General features: G+C 41.6%; 1 protein-coding gene across 12 annotated transcripts in view; it reads left to right on the top strand.

Moving 5' to 3' along the window:
- Nucleotides 1-17,270, top strand: part of YAP1 (Yes1 associated transcriptional regulator) — a 135,905-nt gene that overhangs the window by 74,045 nt on the left and 44,590 nt on the right. For 4 of the 12 annotated variants that reach the window (XM_086338888.1, XM_086338884.1, XM_086338886.1 and 1 more), the window contains exon 4: nt 15,217-15,330. The exons of 4 other annotated variants lie outside the window; for them this stretch is intronic. In XM_086338888.1, the coding sequence (XP_086195014.1) occupies nt 15,217-15,330 (114 nt within the window). Of the gene's footprint in view, nt 1-15,216; nt 15,337-17,270 lie in introns of all 12 variants that reach the window. 4 more of the 12 variants (XM_086338887.1, XM_086338883.1, XM_086338885.1 and 1 more) reach the window with 1 other exon arrangement.

The following is a 17,270-nucleotide window of genomic DNA, read 5'->3' as shown; positions in this document are numbered from 1 at the left end:
CGGTCATTACTTTATTGGAACATTTCTGAGGTCTAAGTAAGCTTGTAGAAAGCTAATCTTTTATAAATTTACATACTAAAGCTATAAAGTTAAAATCTTAAGACTCAAGTTACAGTTAAGAAAGTCTGAAGAGTTTCATGTTGGAAAGTTCTCTGAGCTTGCACTCGGCCTTTTCCTGTGGGAAGTTCACCTGGCTGTAACAGACTAATGGATTTAAAAGTCTTCTTATTCAACCTTGAAACAATTGAATTGTTCACTTTCTAAATTACTCATTCAACAAGTATCAGTTACTCTATACTAGACATTATAATGGCCACTTGGATTATGAAGTCAAGGTAAAATAATTTCTCCCCATGCAACAGTAAATGCATGTTTACTGTTGGGAGACAAACATTGAGCCGAGAAAGCGGGGAGAACGGGTAGATAGAGCTGCAGAGAGCAGAGCAGACATCTGTAAGGTTTGCTCATTCCCGCCACAAATGCTGAATATTGAACGTGTGCAGAGCACGACTCTAAATGTTCTATAAGAATATAGAACAGAAACAAATACACAGTGTAATCAGTTAAAAATGGAAAGGGAAAAATAGTTAAGAATCAGAGAGGGGTTGACTCGGGGATGGAGGGAGATAATCATTTTTAAATAGCTTCTCCAGGATAGTCCTCTGTAATCAGTGATTTTTGAGCAAAGATGCAAATGAACTGAAGAGCCATGCAGATAGCTGGGGAAGGGAATGTTCCATGCCTATCGCAACAGCCATGTCAGAGGTGCTGAGGCACATTTGAAGAACAGCAGGAAGGCCATTGCAGCTGGAACAGCGGTGAAAAGGAGCATGGAAGCCATATTATATAGGGGTTTGTAGGTTTTAAACAGAGCAGGGACATGATCTTGAGTAAGTTTTTAAAAAGAAGGAAGATTAGTTACTGGGCAGTTGCAATAATTCAGGGGAAACAATGGACCAGGGTGTTTGAAGGGAAGTGGTTAGAAGTGACTGGACTCAAAACCTAAATTTTAGTAGTTGGTGCTGCTGCTGCTGCTGCTGCTAAGTCACTTCAGTCATGCAACCCCATAGACGGCAGCCCACCAGGCTCCCCCATCCCTAGGATTCTCCAGGCAAGAACACTGGAGTGGGTTGCCATTTCCTTCTCCAGTGCATGAAAGTGAAAAGTGAAAGTGAAGTCACTCTGTTGTGCCCGACTCTTAGCAACCCCATGGACTGCAGCCCACCAGGCTCCTCCATCCATGGGATTTTCCAGGCAAGATTACTGGAGTGGGGTGCCATTGCCTTTAGTAGTTGAGTGGGACTTAAGTTTGCGGGAGAAGGGGGAAGGTAAAGGAAGCATTTTGTGAGAGATCACTGAGCCTCAAACCCCCAGCCCCATATGACTTGTGATAGAACGGTGAGGAAGCGAGGCTAAAGACAGTTAAGAAGGCTAGGTCCTGAAAGATTTGGGAGACTTAAAAATTACTCCTTTCTAGGGTTCTTCTCCTATAGAAGGGAAAACCTATGGGTTTCCTGTTTTTATTATCCAGTCATTTCATCTTTGAGACCAGGTTTATTTTATCATAAGCTTATCTTGATCTTATATACAATTTTTTTTGAAGTATGTATATTATTAGCACAAAATGGCAGAACTTCCAAAAAAGGGTTGGAATGACTTTTTCTAAAAGTATCTTTTATAAGCCTGGCCCTCAGTCAAGCACTTTCTCCTTTAAATCCTTTTAGCAATTAGTTGAAGAAGTACTTATATCCATTTTTATAAAAAAAGTGAGCATCAAGCAGATCAGGAATTTGCTCAAGGTTAGAAGGCTAATAATTATAAATATTATTTATATTAATATAATTACTAGTATAAATAATTATTGGATTCAGAATTTGAACCCAGATCTGTCTTGAGTTTAAACCTTTCATAGTTTTTAAAGTGTGCTGTCTCTAAGTTTAATTTCATTTATAATGCATGAAAAAAACCACGCAAGCCATATTAGTTTTCTGAATTATAAATCAGTTCAATTCAGTCCCTCAGTTGTTTCCAATTCTTTGCAACCCCCTTTGGACTGCAGCATTCCAGGCTTCCCTGTCCATCACCAACTCCCGGAGCTTGCTCAAACTCATGTCCATCGAGTCGGAGATGACAGCCAACCCTCTTGTTCTCTGTCGTCCCCGTCTCCTCCTGCCTTCAGTCTTTCCCAGCATCAGAGTCTTTTCCAGTGAGTCAGTTCTTTGCATCAGGTGGCCAAAGTGTTGGAGTTTCAGCTTCAGCATCAGTCCTTCCAATGAATATTCAGGACTGATTTCCTTTAGGATGGACTGGTTTGATGTCCTTGAAGTCCAAGGGACTCTCAAGAGCACAACACCACAGTTCATAGTATTGTAAATCAGTGGGTCTCAATTTGTAATGTGTAAAGGAATCTACTGGGAATATATATATATATATTTTAATGCAGATTCTGATTCTATAGGTCACGTGTAGGATCTGAAATTCTGTATTTCTAACAAGTTTCCAGGAGATGCCAGACAGCTGATTCATGAACTACGCAGATAGACAACTCTAGAATGGTGAACGTAAAACCATAGAAATGTTATTAAAGATCCACTTTGTTATTCCTATTCTTACTTTATTTCTATTTTCAGTGAGAAAACAACAAAAAAAAAACCTTTCCTAAGTACCTATTACATATGAATTACTCCACCATTTCACATGAGAGCTCATTTAGTATAAGAGCACTGCAAAATGTTACCAGCTTATTAAAAAAAAAGTCTATGATCTATAAAAGCACAAACTGAGGATCAGAGAGACTGACTTGACCAAGATTAATCCATCATTCTTTTCACAGGTAAGTTCTTAATCATTTCAGCTCAACAAATTTCAGTTGTATTTGGTGGTAGTGCTAAGCCCTAAGAGATATAAACAGCAAAAAGTCAAAGTACTTCTTTAAGACTTAGAGCTTCCTGGAAGACATGCCAGGATGTAGGCAGATAAGTGGAGTTCACTGAGGCATCTGCTAAAATGGGACATGAGCACAGTGGTCGGGGACACAGTTTATGGTAGTGAGTAGAATACAATAACAGTGTTGAAATTCCAATCTAAGCCTTAAAATACATCAGTTCAGTTCAGTTGCTCAGTCATGTCTGACTCTTTGGACTGTAGCACACCAGACCTCCCTGTCCATCACCAACTCCCGGAGCTTACTCAAACTCGTGTCCATTGAGTCAGTGATGCCATCCAACCATCTCATCCTCTGTTGTCCCCTTCTCCTCCCACCTTCAGTCTTCCCCAACATCAGGGTCTTTCCCAGTGAGTCAGTTCTTTGCATCAGGTGACCAAAGTATTGGAGCTTCAGCTTTAGCATCAGTCCTTCCAATGAATATTCAGGACTGATTTCCTTTAGGATGGACTGGTTGGATCTCCTTGCAGTCCAAGGGACTTCCAAGAGTCTTCTCCAACACCACAGTTCAAAAGCATCAATTCTTCAGCGCTCAGCTTTTTTTATGGTCCAACTCTCACATCCATACATGACTACTGGAAAAACCATAACTTTGACTAGACAGACCTTTGTTGGCAAAGTAATGTGTCTGCTTTTTAATATGCTGTCTAGGCTGGTTACAACTTTCCTTCCAAGGAGTAAGCGTCTTTTAATTTCATGGCTACAGTCCCCATCACAGTGATTTTGGAGCCCAAAAAAATGAAGTCTGTCACTGTTTCCACTGTTTCCCATCTATTTGCCATGAAGTGATGGGACCAGATGCCATGATCTTAGTTTTCTGAATGTTGAGCTTTAAGCCAACTTTTTCACTCTCCTCTTTCACTTTAATCAAGAGGCTCTTTAGTTCTTCTTCGCTTATGGGCTAGAGTTTAATCTTACCTTAGCGACCCCATGAACTGCAGCATGCTAGGCTTTCCTGTCCTTCACTGTCTGCCCAAGTTTTCTCAAACTCATGTCCATTGAGTTAAGTCTGCTCTTAACATCAGGGAGCCAAAGTATTGGAGCTTCAACTTCAGCATCAGTCCTTCCATTGAATGTTCAGGGTTGACTTCTCTTAGGATTGACTGGTTTGATCTCTCTGCTGTCTAAGGGACTTTCAAGGATCTTCTCTAGCACCACAATTCGAAAGCATCAATTCTTTGGCTCTCAGCCTTCTTTATGATCCAACTCTCACATCTGTACCTAACTACTGGAAAAACCATAGCTTTGACTGTATGTTATACAGACTTTTGTCAGCAGAGTGATGTCTCATCTTTTTAATACTGTTTAGGTTTGTCATAGCTTTTCTTCCAAGGAGCAAACGTCTTTTAATTTCATGGCTGCAGTCACCATCCACAGTGATTTTGGATCCCCAAAAATAAAATCCGTTACTTTTTCCATTGTTTCCCCACCTATTTGCAATCAAGTGATGGGACTGGATGCTCTGATCTTAGTTTCTTCATGTTGAACTTTAAGCCAGTTTTTTTGTTAACTTTTCTCTTTCACCTTCATCAAGAGGCTCTTTAGTTCTCTTTGCTTTCTGCCATGAGGGTGGTGTCATCTGCGTATCTGAGGTTATTGATATTTCACCTGCAGTCTTGATTCCAGCTTGTGCTTCATGCAGCCCAGCATTTCTCATGATGTATTCTGCATACAAGTTAAATAAGCAAAGTGATAATATACAGCCTCGACATACTTATGTCCCAATTTTGAACCAGTCCGTTATTCCATGTCCAGTTCTAATTGTTGCTTGTTGACATACAGGTTTCTCAGGAGGCAGGTACTGTGATCTGGTATCCCCATCTCTTTTAAGAATTTTCCACAGTTTGTTGTGATCCACACGGTCAAAAGGTTTTAGCCTTGTTAATGAAGCAGAAATTGAACGTACCACTCAAAAAACATGGAGAACTCTTTTTTTTTTTATTCTAGTGCAAAATGATAAATTCTGAGTTAAACTCACTGTTAAAGAACAAATACAAGATAAGCATCCAAAAAATGAAAAACGTGCAATTTCTATTCACAGGTGGGGAAGAATGTTAGTAGTGGGATGGAAATTAAGAAAAGCTTCACAAAGATAAAACATGAAAATAGGGTAGGATTTCGATGGCTAAAAATCGTGAAGGCTCGGAGGAGACAGGCTGGGGTTTGTGCATTGGGGGTATGTGTGGAGGTGAAAAGTGCATGACTGTGCTGAGTACTGGAAAGACAGGCCATGCCAGGAGGACTCACTTTGAGTGGATTACTAAGTTACTGATGCGCTAGAATCATCTCACCAAAGAAGCGCATGATGCATAGGAGAGGAATGAACCTTTGTGTTTGTAGGCAAAGCCCTCTTGAGGAAGGCGTGTCCACACTGGGGAGGGAAGAGGAAGAGTTGGCTGAGCAACTGAGCAAGGCTGGGCGGGAGAGGAGCCCCTGCGGGAGGTCCTCGGAGAAGGGAGAGGAGTTGGCAGGTCTGAACCACGACGGAGTGAGGAGGGCGTGAGCTGTGGTGGCGACACTAACCCCTCTGCAGTGTCCTCTGTAATGGCTGGCGACAGAGGACCTGGAATAGCCAGTGAAGCCAGGCTCCCAGGGCCTCAGGGAGCTCTGAGTCATAGAGCTGCTTCCTCAGAGGAGGTGTGAGGCAGGATGCTCTTAAGGTACATAAGATGTGTCTGATTAAGGCCAGCTGGGAGGTTACTGCTAAAATTTAGTCATGGAAATACGGAAGTCTACATTTGTTTTATCTGAGGAACAAGGGCAATTGTATTGTAAAGTAAAATCAACTCAAATATGAGGACATGTTTTATGGAGTGTTGGTGTGCACTTGGTGGAGGAGAAAGACTGGTGGTGTCCCTGGGAGAAGTATTAAAGATATAAGAGCCATCTATGTGAATATGACTGAAGCAATGAGATTTCATGAAAGTTCTAGGAGAAGAAATTTTTAAAAACACTCCTTTTGATTAATGTTTGTCATAATTGCAGCGTAGTACTTAAGAGCATGAGTTCTGGAAAGCTAGAACTATCTGGGTTTGGATCCACCGTCTGCCAGTTGCTAGTCTGGGCTAAGTAATCTGGGGCAACTTGTCTGTGGTTTAGTTTGCTCGTCTGTAAAGTGAGGATAATAATAGGACCTATACCATGGGACTGTTAGTTGGCTTAGTATGTGCTTGTAAGGAGCTTAGAACAATGTAGTAATGCAGTTTGTGATTCATCATAAATGTCAGAGACCAGAATTTCAAAACTGAAATTGGTCCAAATTAGATTCTTTTGCAAGATGTATTGCATCTACTTTTTCCAGCTGCTCTTACTTCTTGATAGCCCTGTACTCTGAACCACTAAGTTTTGTTTAATAAACTTTCAGTATCCTGGGTGACATCTGTATTCCTGAGTTGTGGGGCAGGTGAGAGGGAGAGACTGATCATCTGACTTGTGGCAAAATCAGGACTTTCTGGTTTGATTAGACGTTGCAGGTGGTTTGAGTCATTCCTGATGCAAGAGGGTCCTCAGGCAAGAACAGGAAGTTGACGTTGAGTCACCTTCAGTGTTATGACATACAATATTTTGTTTGTTTTCAAAATATTACAGGAAGTTAGTGTTTGTTATAGTAGTTTTTCAGCTAGTAGTAGTAAATACTACATAAAAATTTATTTTTCCCAAGGATAAGTAATTCTAATTTATTAATTAATTATAGGCTACTACTCTTTCTTGTTTTTCCTAATTCAAATTTCTCACCCTGTTTACATGTTATTAAAGTGATGACCTCTTTTTGTTTACCTTCATGATCCAGGGCCTACTTTCTATCTCCTCCTTATCCCCAAAAGACTTGGCTGCGATGGTTAAGCCTAATAGCCTAGCCTTGGAAAACTCCCACACGTTTCCCATGTCTAAGGGTCTGTGTCTCATGTATGCACACATTATCTGCGATGAAAATGTTTGTTGCCCACTTGTACATATTTAGAGGTGATCCATGAGTTTGGAGAAGTTGTTACTATCCTTTAGGGTTGGTGATCCCCTGTAGTGTTCCCCACTCCACCATTTGCCGGTTAAAATGCTTGGTGATCTGCTGATCGAGCCTAGGTCCTGACAGCACGGTGACCGTGTGCGTCAGCCCTCCCTTCCTCTGCCCTCGTCCCAGCCCCTGCCTGCGCCACTCGTATCCGGGTTATCCCATCTTGGCTTGCTTTGTGGTTGAGTCTCTGCCCTAAGGTCACCATCTCAGTGAGCCCCTTCTTAGTCCACATTTCTGAAAGACCATCTCCAGGTTTGGTTTGGCCTTTTGGGGTTTTTTCACTGCGCTTGTCATGAGCCAGCATTGTACTGTACATACCTATCTGTCTTCCTGGCTAGACCATAATCCATGAAGCAGAAACTGTTTTGCTTATTGCTGTATATCCAGTGCCTGGATTAGTACTTGAATATAGTAGGGGCTCAATACATACTTATTGAATAAAAGAGTTTGTTACATCCTTGTACCTTTAATTTCACTGATACTTAATAATGGAGAAATTGAACTTAACGTAGAAAGGATAAAACAGGATATGTTTCTCTCACAGTCATAAATGAAGAATTTTAATTGGACTTTGTTTTGATTGCATTACTGTCAGCAAACACGGTTTTGTGCCCTTTCTGTGTAGTAGGCGCTGAGCTCGACAGTAAAATAGAAAACTGCATAATATACGCTTCTCTGTTCAGGTATTTCAGTCTCGCCTGGAAAAAAACACGTATGGACAGTAGCGTGTGGTGAGTGTTATGGCATTAGGTATAAAGAAAATATTTTGTTAGCACAGAGAGAGGACTCCTCATTTGAATTGAGAAAGTGAAGAGTTCTCAACTAAAAATGGTCTGAAGCTCAGTTAAGAGTAATAATTCCCATGGATCACACCAGTTTACTTGCCTCCAGAGTCCCTACACTTCGTTACCACCTGGTCATTAGGGGCCAAAAAGAAATGTATCTGGTCTGCTTCTCCAGGATAGTTGTTGGGCCATTTCAGTTTTTTAAAGAAGCATTGCCTTCTGCTTTACCCTGATGGAGGGTGAGCCACTTGCCTCGTCTTACTCTAGCAGAGGTGACTGTGTGCTGCCCCCAGACACGCAGCGCTTGATAGTGTGCTCTGAACTGCCCCGATGCCTAACAGTGGACGACTGTAGTCTCATAAAAGTTAGATGAATTCAGGTAACAGTTACATACCAGCTAAAGAATTGTAAGTCGTTATTTTTTATATCATTGTTTCTCAAAAATGTGTTCCTTGGACCAGCAGCATCAGTGTCATCTGGGCATTTTCAGGCCCAACTGCAAACCTACTGAATCAGAAATTCTAGGGATGGGGCTCAGCTTGCGTTTTATCCTAAGTCATTAAAATATTGCTACTTACATTTGCTTTATTTTATGTACTCCCTATTGGAGAAGTTTTAATATTTATGATGCTAAAATCAGGATGTAAATTAACTGAAAAATTTTCTGAATATATTTTGATCCATCCCTGTAGTCTCCTCTTGTAAATCTAGTTTTGTGAGAAGCCCAGATTTCCCCACAGACTTACCGACTTTACTACATTCCAACTCTAGCCCAGATGCTTGAATCAAACTTTGAGTAGCCTGTGCCACTTGATGATTCAGAAGATATGTCACTCTTGCTGTCTCAGCTTCTTACGGTTATTCAGCAGTTAGCTTAGTTTAACACAGTGTTTTAGAAACCTGCATAATCAAGTCACTGAATTTCATCCCAAGAGCATTTAAATCAAAATTCTCTTGTGTGTGAATAAAGCTCAGATCTGTTATTGTTTATTTAGTTCACATTTGAGGTTGAAGATTTTTTTTCTTTTCAGTCTTGTTTTTTCTATTAGAATTCGATTGCAATGCAAAGCTATTTAAAGGTAATGTTTCCTTATCTACTCCTTTGAATTGATCAGTAGCTCTTTCTGTAAAGAGGACATCCTGTTTTAGACAGTCTCTTTACACACATTAAATTTTTGTCTCGTGTTAAATGAACCTAAACATAAAAGCATTCTTTTGTGTTTAGTATATATATTTGATATCAGTTTTCATTCCAATCCCAAGGAAAGGCAGTGCCAAAGAATGCTCAAACTACTGCACAATTGCACTCATCTCACATGCTAGTAAAGCAATGCTCAAAAATTCTCCAAGCCAGGCTTCAGCAATACGTGAACCATGAACTTCCAGATGTTCAAGCTGGTTTTAGAAAAGGCAGAGGAACCAGAGATCAAATTGCCAACATCCTCTGAATCATGGAAAAAGCAAGAAGTTCCAGAAAAACATCTATTTCTGCTTTATTGACTATGCCAAAGCCTTTGACTGTGTGGATCACAATAAACTGGAAAATTCTGAAAGAGATGGGAATACCAACCACCTGACCTGCCTCTTGAGAAACCTGTATGCAGGTCAGGAAGCAACAGTTAGAACTGGACATGGAACAACAGACTGGTTCCAAATAGGAAAAGGAGTAAGTCAAGGCTGTTTATTGTCACCCTGCTTATTTAACTTATATACAGAGTATATCATGAGAAACGCTGGGCTGGAAGAAGCACAAGCTGGAATCAAGATTGCCAGGAGAAATATCAATAACCTCAGATATGCAGATGACACCACCCTTATGGCAGAAAGTGAAGAAGAAACTAAAAAGCTTCTTGATGAAAGTGAAAGTGGAGAGTGAAAAAGTTGGCTTAAAGCTCAACATTCAGAAAACGAAGATCATGGCATCTGGTCCCATCACTTCATGGCAAATAGATGGGGAAATAGTGTCAGACTTTATTTTTGAGGGCTCCAAAAATAACCGCAGATGGTGATTGCAGCCATGAAATTAAAAGACGCTTACTCCTTGGAAGGAAAGTTATGACCAACCTAGATCCTTATTCAAAAGCAGAGACATTATTTTGCCAACAAAGGTCCGTCTAGTCAAGGCTATAGTTTTTCCAGTGGTCATGTATGGATGTGAGAGTTGGACTGTGAAGAAAGCTAAGCGCCAAAGAATTGATGCTTCTGAACTGTAGTGTTGGAGAAGACTCTTGAGAGTCCCTTGGACTGCAAGGAGATCCAGCCAGTCCATTGTGAAGGAGATCAGCCCTGGGATTTCTTTGGAAGGATGATGCTAAAGCTGAAACTCCAATACTTTGGCCACCTCATGCGAAGAGTTGACTCATTGGAAAAGACTCTGATGCTGGGAGGGATTGGGGGCAGGAGGAGAAGGGGACGACAGAGGATGAGATGGCTGGATGGCATCACTGACTCGATGGACGTGAGTCTCAGTGAACTCCGGGAGTTGGTGATGGACAGGGAGGCCTGGCGTCTTGCGATTCATGGGGTTGCAAAGAGTCAGACACAACTGAACAACTGATCTGATCTGATGTACATGTTTACTTCTTAATTAGAAATATAGGTGAGAAAATAAACAACATCACTACTTTCTTTTTTTGTACCAGTCTTGTCTTTCCTTTATATCTTCATGTCTGAAATTTAGTCACTCAGTCGTGTTTGCTCTGCATCGCCATGGACTGCAGCACACCAGGCTTCTCTGTTCTTCACTATCTCTGGGAGTTTGCTCAAACTCATGTCCATTGAGTTAGTGATGCCATCCAACCATCTCATCTTCTGTCGTCCACTTCTCTTGCCTTCAGTCTTTCCCAGTATCTGGGTCTTTTCCGATGAGTTGGCTCTTCGCATCAGGTGACCAAAGTATTGGAGCTTCAGCTTCAGCATCAGTCCTTCCAATGAATATTCAGGGTTGATTTCCTTTAGGATTGACTGTTTTGATCTCTTTGCAGTCCAAGAGACGCTCAAGAGTCTTCTCCAGCACCACAGTTCGAAAGCATCAGTTCCTTGGCTCTCAGACCTCTTTATGATCTAGTTCTTACATTTATACATGACTACTGGAAAAACCATAGTTTTCACTAGACAGACTTTTGTGGGCAAAGTGATGTCTCTGCTTTTTAATATGCTGTCTAGGTTGGTCATAGCTTTTCTACCAAGGAGCAAGTGTTTTTTAATTTAATTTCATGGCTGCAGTCACCATCTGCGGTGATTTTGGAGCCCAAGAAAAGAAAGTTAAGATTAGTTAGAGGTTTATTTTTTGTTTTTAAATTGAAGTATAGTTGATTTACAATGTTGTGCCAAGCTTTGCTGTGTAGAGGTTTGTTTTTGATTGTTTATAGTATACAAGAACAGAACTGGTGGCAAGTTTGCTAAATTTAATTTTTGAAGTCTACTGTTTTTAGTGAAATACTAAATATTATACTTAATGACATATGAAAAATACTTGAGAAATATGATTTATAAGATAAATAGCTAATGATTTAAACAGGATCTCTGATGTCAGATTGCCTGGGTTCAAATCTTTATCTTGGGAGAGTTTACTCTGCTGTCTACCTGGGGCAAGTGACCTGTCTGAGCGTCACTGTCTCATCAGTACGGTGGGGTTAAGTACAGGGTGTGCAGTGTAGTAATGGAGCTGGTGCCGTCGCTACAGGGGGTGCTGTGCATTGTACACGTTATAACAAATTTAGGACAAAATGTGGAAACAACTCTGATACGTAACACTGGGATAAATGAATTCTAGTATATCTGTGTAGTAAGATCTGTGAAGCCATTAAAAAGAATGAGAGAGGCTTACATGTTGTGTTAAGAAAAGATGCCCATAATGTATATTAAGTGAATAAAAACAAGTGTGGCTCAGGTACAACATGACGTCAATAGTTATACATGTGTATTACAAAACATGCACAGGAAAAAAATCCAGAATATATCACAAAACAAAAGTTTGGTTTTTCTCCTGGAGAATAGATTACAATAAACTTTAGCTTTTCCATTTTACTGTTCTACAAATTTTAAACACATTTTAAGATATCAAATGAGCTATAAAAATGAAAACATTTAAGGAGCAAAAAGCACTGGATTAATATCAGATCATTCACATACTCTGTTTATAATAGAATATGTGACTCTACTCACACTCTCTGATCTGCTTCAATCCATCTGGGAGAATTTAGCAATCAATAATTTCCAGCTCTTCTTCTTAACCAGGTAAGAGCCATTTTCCACAATTAAAGTTAGTAACAAATCCTTGGGCTTCCCTGGTGGCTCATTAGTAGAGAATCCACCTGCAGGCTCAATTCCTGGACTGGGAAGATCCCCTAGAGAAGACAATGACAACCCACTCCAGTATTCTCACCTGGGAAATGCCATGGACCGAGGAGCCTGGTGGGCTACAATCTGTGGGGTCACAGAAGAGTTGGACAACTGAGCAACTAAAGAGCAACAGTTCTGAAGTTTCTGACTTCCTGGTGGGGAAGCAGAGACCAAAGTGACACTGAAGGCTGCTGAGAGAAGTGGTTTTATTTATACATGTTTACCAAGTCTGCTTCCCATTCACGTCTTAGTAAACACAGGATACCTGCAGCAGAGTCCCAGCTCTGGACACGGCATCATATGCAGAACTTCACACTCAGGGTTGGAGGAGGGTCTTCCCTTGTGGCATCCAGTAGGAGTCTAGAACACTCCAGTTGCACATGCCTGCATTCCCTAACGTGATTTTGACCCCATCAAAGAAGATCTTTGGTAATAGTATAATAGCAAATCGGTCTGTTCTTGATACAAATGAAAACGGCCTAGAATTAGGGCCTTGGGTCCCATGGGCCCGTGTGAGTGGTCTGTTACCACAGTTCTTCCAGCACTACTCACAAGGCTGTCTTGGACTGCCAATATAGTCAGTCCCCTGCACACGAATGAGTTCTGTTCCAAGAGCTTGGTCAACAGAGTTAGCCTGGGTACCCAACTAATACAATTAAGCTATATAGTATTGTACTGTAATAAGTTAATAATATTTTTTCAAAAATAATACATTAAAAAGTACACAAAAAAAGCTTTAATCTTACAGTATAGTGCCTTGAAAAGTACAGTAGTAGAGTATGATGGCTGGCGTAAACTGGCATAAAGTGAACAGGCAGGTTCCTGACTGGAGCAGGGAGCAGAGGTGGAGGATGGGCTAGTGAAGGATCTCAGCGATGGGAGGCAGAGGGCAAGCTGGTCTCCCTCATGCCGGCCCTGGGAGCACAGGCTCCTTTCTGCATTCAGTTCTGTCCACCTTCTTGAAAGAATGATCCGGTGACGCTGGGTAGTAAGTACATGCTGTATTGCCGCACTCTGTGCAGTGAAATGCACGAAAGCACAACCACTTGTAGGGGATGCACGCGTGTGACAGTGTGCACCAGACACATGAGCGAACGGAAACAGGGTTGGGCGTGCACGTTTCATCTTTGCAAGTTCACAACGTGGAGGTTCGTGTGTAGGGGACTTACTGCCTAGAGAAAAGGGACTTGTTCCATTTTTGCACAGGAGACACACTTAGTCTCTAATCTTGGATGTGGAAGATGAATAAAAAGATGTGGGAGTGAGAGGGAGGTTCAAGAAGGAGGGGACATGTGTGTACTTACGGTTGACTCACGTTCTTGTGTGACACGTTCTTGTGTGACAGAAACCAACACAACATTGTGAAGCAGTTATCCTCCCCTGAAGAATAAGTTTTCGTAAAGTTTAAAAATGATAAAATTTGAAAGAAAAGAAGTGTTATCAGGAAGTTGGCTCAGGAATCAGGCTGCTGGGTTTGAGCAGCATCTGTGATGTGTGGCTGAGCCACGTGGCCTCAGTTTCCCATTAGAATGGAGATTGTCCTGCCGCGTGCATCCTCAGTCATCGTCTGCGCCAGATGAGTCCGTGAACGTGTGTACTTGGCAGAGTGCCTGGCACACAGCGAGCAGTCAGTTCCTGCTGGTCCGTTTCCCTTTGCCTCTCCTGATCTTCGTGGGGGTGGGAAATGGAGGAGACAAGGAGAAAATGTGCCTGGGTTGGATCACTTACACTGGGTCTCTCATTTTATTACCGTTCCCTCTCAAAAGCAACTCGCTTCCCTCATAAGGATAGCATCATCTCGGTGGTGGTTTAGTTACTAAGTCGTATCTCTCTGTGACTGCATGGACTGCAGCCTGCCAGGCTCCTCTGTCCATGGAATTCTCCAGGCAAGAGTACTAGAATGGGTAGCCTTTCCCTTCTCTAGGGGATCTTCCCCACCCAGGGATCAAACCTGGGTCTCCCGCATTGCAGGTGGATTCTTTACCAGCTGAGCCACAAGGGAAGCCCAAGAATACTGGAGTGAGTAGCCTATCCCTTCTCCAGCAGATCTTCCTGACCCAGGAATTGAACCAGGGTCTCCTGCATTGCAGGTGGATTCTTAACCAACTGAGCTGCCAGGGAAGCCCAAAAGTGAGAGTGAAAGTCGCTCAGTCACTTCTGACTCTTTGCAACCCCATGGACTATACAGTCCATGGAATTCTCCAGGCCAGAATACTGGAATAGGTAGCTGTTCCCGTCTCCAGGGGATCTTCCCGACCCAGGAATCAAACCCGGGTCTCCTGCATGGCAGGCAGATTCTTTCCTGAATGAGCTAGGTGGGAAGCCTAGAATGATCCCTAAACTTTCTGTGTTCTTAGCCCTATCTCCCAGGTGTTGCTTCCTCACGCTGTAGTTTTGGAATTTGTACCTCTTTTCTTTTTCTTCCTGAGAAACATGCCTCCCAGCAGTCCTGGTCCTTACTCTCTCCCTGCCACCCCTCCCGCCCCGCCACCCCCACCCCCACCCCCCACATACACACATCTCTGACAGACTGAAACTTCCAGCCCCGTCCCCACCTTGTAGCAACTTCTGGGCTGCTTAAGAATCAGCTCTTTTCAACCACGTTTTCTCTATTATAGTGTTCTTGGTGTGTGTCAGTCACATAAATAATGGAAATCAATGGCAGTTGGCAGGCTTAGCTAAACTGTGCTCTATATTAAGCAGAATGTTTATGATACCGTAGTGCTGTGAGAACTCTTGCACAGATTCCTTATTAAGAGCTCTGGGGTCTCTAGGAAGATACTGTCATGAAACAGGCTGGATGCGGGGACAGTCCCTGAGCTGCAGCACTCCATGTTTTGTATTAACACTAGTAGTAATGGCTTGGGTCATGACTTCCAGAGAGTTTTTCCAAAATCTGAAGTTTGTTTACATCTGTGTCTCTGGGGATGTAGATTTTATTATTGGATAATTTCTTCTTGGTGGAGAAGAATCAAGTATTGGGGTTTACCTTTCTTCTCTGAACACATGCTTAATTCTACTTTAATGAGTTGTTTTATGTGTTTTCTTTTTAAATTAGCACCTCTCCCACTTTTTTTTAGGTGCACCAAATAAAACCAACCGTGATTTTTTTTTTTTCCCATTGTTTATAGGTCCTCTTCCTGACGGATGGGAACAAGCCATGACTCAGGATGGAGAAATATACTATATAAACCACAAGAACAAGACCACCTCTTGGCTAGACCCCAGGCTTGACCCTCGTTTTGGTAAAGGTTCATCTCAAAATCTTTTTAAATATTTTTGATAACTGTTTTTTGGTATATGAATTTTGGAAGGTACATTTAAATTAAGTTGGGTTGTTTTATAGTTTTAAAAAATGACTGCCTAGCCAACTTATCTATTACTATTTTTATGCCTTTCACTTTAAACTTGAATTTGGATCTAAATCAACTTTCTAGCTTTGATTCTTCGGATGGGATTGGAGGAATGTTGTGGTGGTTTACTAACCAGACTGACTGTTTCTTTCTCATTTTTGAGAAGCACAGAGATCTTGTTTAAAATGATCTTTTTAGCTATAGAAATAATCAGGCTGTTGCTTCATCTAAAACCTGAAATAGCAGCTTTTGTCGGTGAGTGACTGGTGTCTGCTTATGCTTAACTTGAGAGAGCAGTGACTCCCATCCTGTGTCTTGGTGTTAAAATGTTCTCTGTCCCCAGCTGGGGCGGGGACCCCTGTCACCTAGAGATAGGCCAGTGGCAGCGCCTTTTCCCTTCTCTTCCTTTCTGCCCTCACTCCCCCACCCCACACCCATATTTTAAGGTGTTTTTTTCTTTTTCTTTGCTTTTCATTTAGGAAACAAAAAGTAAAGCCATATTTCTCCCTCAAATCAAATGACAAAAATCACCATTTGCACAAAGAAATACTCCCCTCCCAAATGTGCATATCTTGATAATAGTATACAAGCTCTTTGGGGCCTTTTTATCCATATTTTTTCACTGTTTTCCTTTTCTTCAGTTGGGTTTCTGAGATATTTTTCCAAAGCCATGGAAAAATGAATCTAAAAAGGAGCAGATCATTGTGGTTTTAAAACTTTCGTCTTGGACTGGATGTAGCTAAATGAAAACAATGTGCAGATCACTGAGTAGGTCAGACTGCGGGAGCTCGGAACCTTTGAAGCTTTGCAGGGGTTGACCTAACAACAACTGCGGGGCCCTTCCGGGAAGGAGGAATTAACTCCTTGAGTGCCATCAGAACACAGTCTGGGGTAAAAGGGAAGGAAGAAAACTCTACCCAGGGCTGGGCAAAATAACTGCCCTGTTAGGAACGTTCCGAACAGTTCTGTGTCTGTATGTATACCTTTTAAAAACCCCGACATTTGGGTTTGCCGCCCCAAGCTCACCAATTGGTCAGCGTTATGAACTGACCCCTATTCAGGTAAAGTCAGAGTGGGATCAGGGCAGAGACTGTTGCTTTGACAAATACCCGGTTTGGCTTAAATGCAAGCCTTTTGAGCTTCAAGACCTATTTGGGTGTTAAAAAAGTAATGTGGCATGTTAATAATTTGCAACTTCAGATTCTGTTTAATACTTGAATAAGGCCTTGTGGTTGAAACAGGAACCCAAGTAAGGTAGAAAATTTAATAAATGTTGCCGTTTGTATGGACTAGAACGATAACAGCCATGTTTCCTCAGATCATCTTTAATGAAATGAATTCAGCTTGTCCGCATTTGGTAATTTTAAAAAATGGTACTGTGGGATTTTTCTTTCCCTCTACATGAGGTTCTGAAAAATGATGATTAACTCTTAGCTAGCTATAGAAATCAGCAGTTGGAACAAAGGTTTTTGTTTTAAGTATTTTCAGTTAATAAAAAGTGAAGTAAAGCAAGTTGGCTGTGAGCTTAAGTAGATCCATTAATTACACACACAGCTTGGTCTTTTGTTTTAAATGGGAGAAAGTACCAAAAAAATAATAATCTCCCTCCCACCTCAACACATATGTACACACAGCGTACAATTAAGTGTGCCAAGAAAAGGTTTCGTAAAATACTCTTCCTGCTTTTAGTTTCCCCTTCTGGGCCCACTGTTGTATGTGTATTCCAGACAGGCTTGACAGCTTGCCAAAGCTTTTTATTTTGTGGCCCGACTTCTAATCTGTTCCAGACCTTTTCAGTCAGAGAGCTCAAGTGTAACTGAAGGGGAGCAGGA

The sequence above is a fragment of the Bos grunniens genome, chromosome 15 (genome assembly GCF_055505025.1).
Source record: "Bos grunniens cultivar Pamir isolate PY7600 chromosome 15, Bosgru_T2T1.0, whole genome shotgun sequence".
Classification (NCBI taxonomy): Eukaryota; Metazoa; Chordata; class Mammalia; order Artiodactyla; family Bovidae; genus Bos; species Bos grunniens.
Note: the sequence above shows the minus strand (reverse complement) of the source record. Positions and strands in the feature narration are given on the sequence as shown.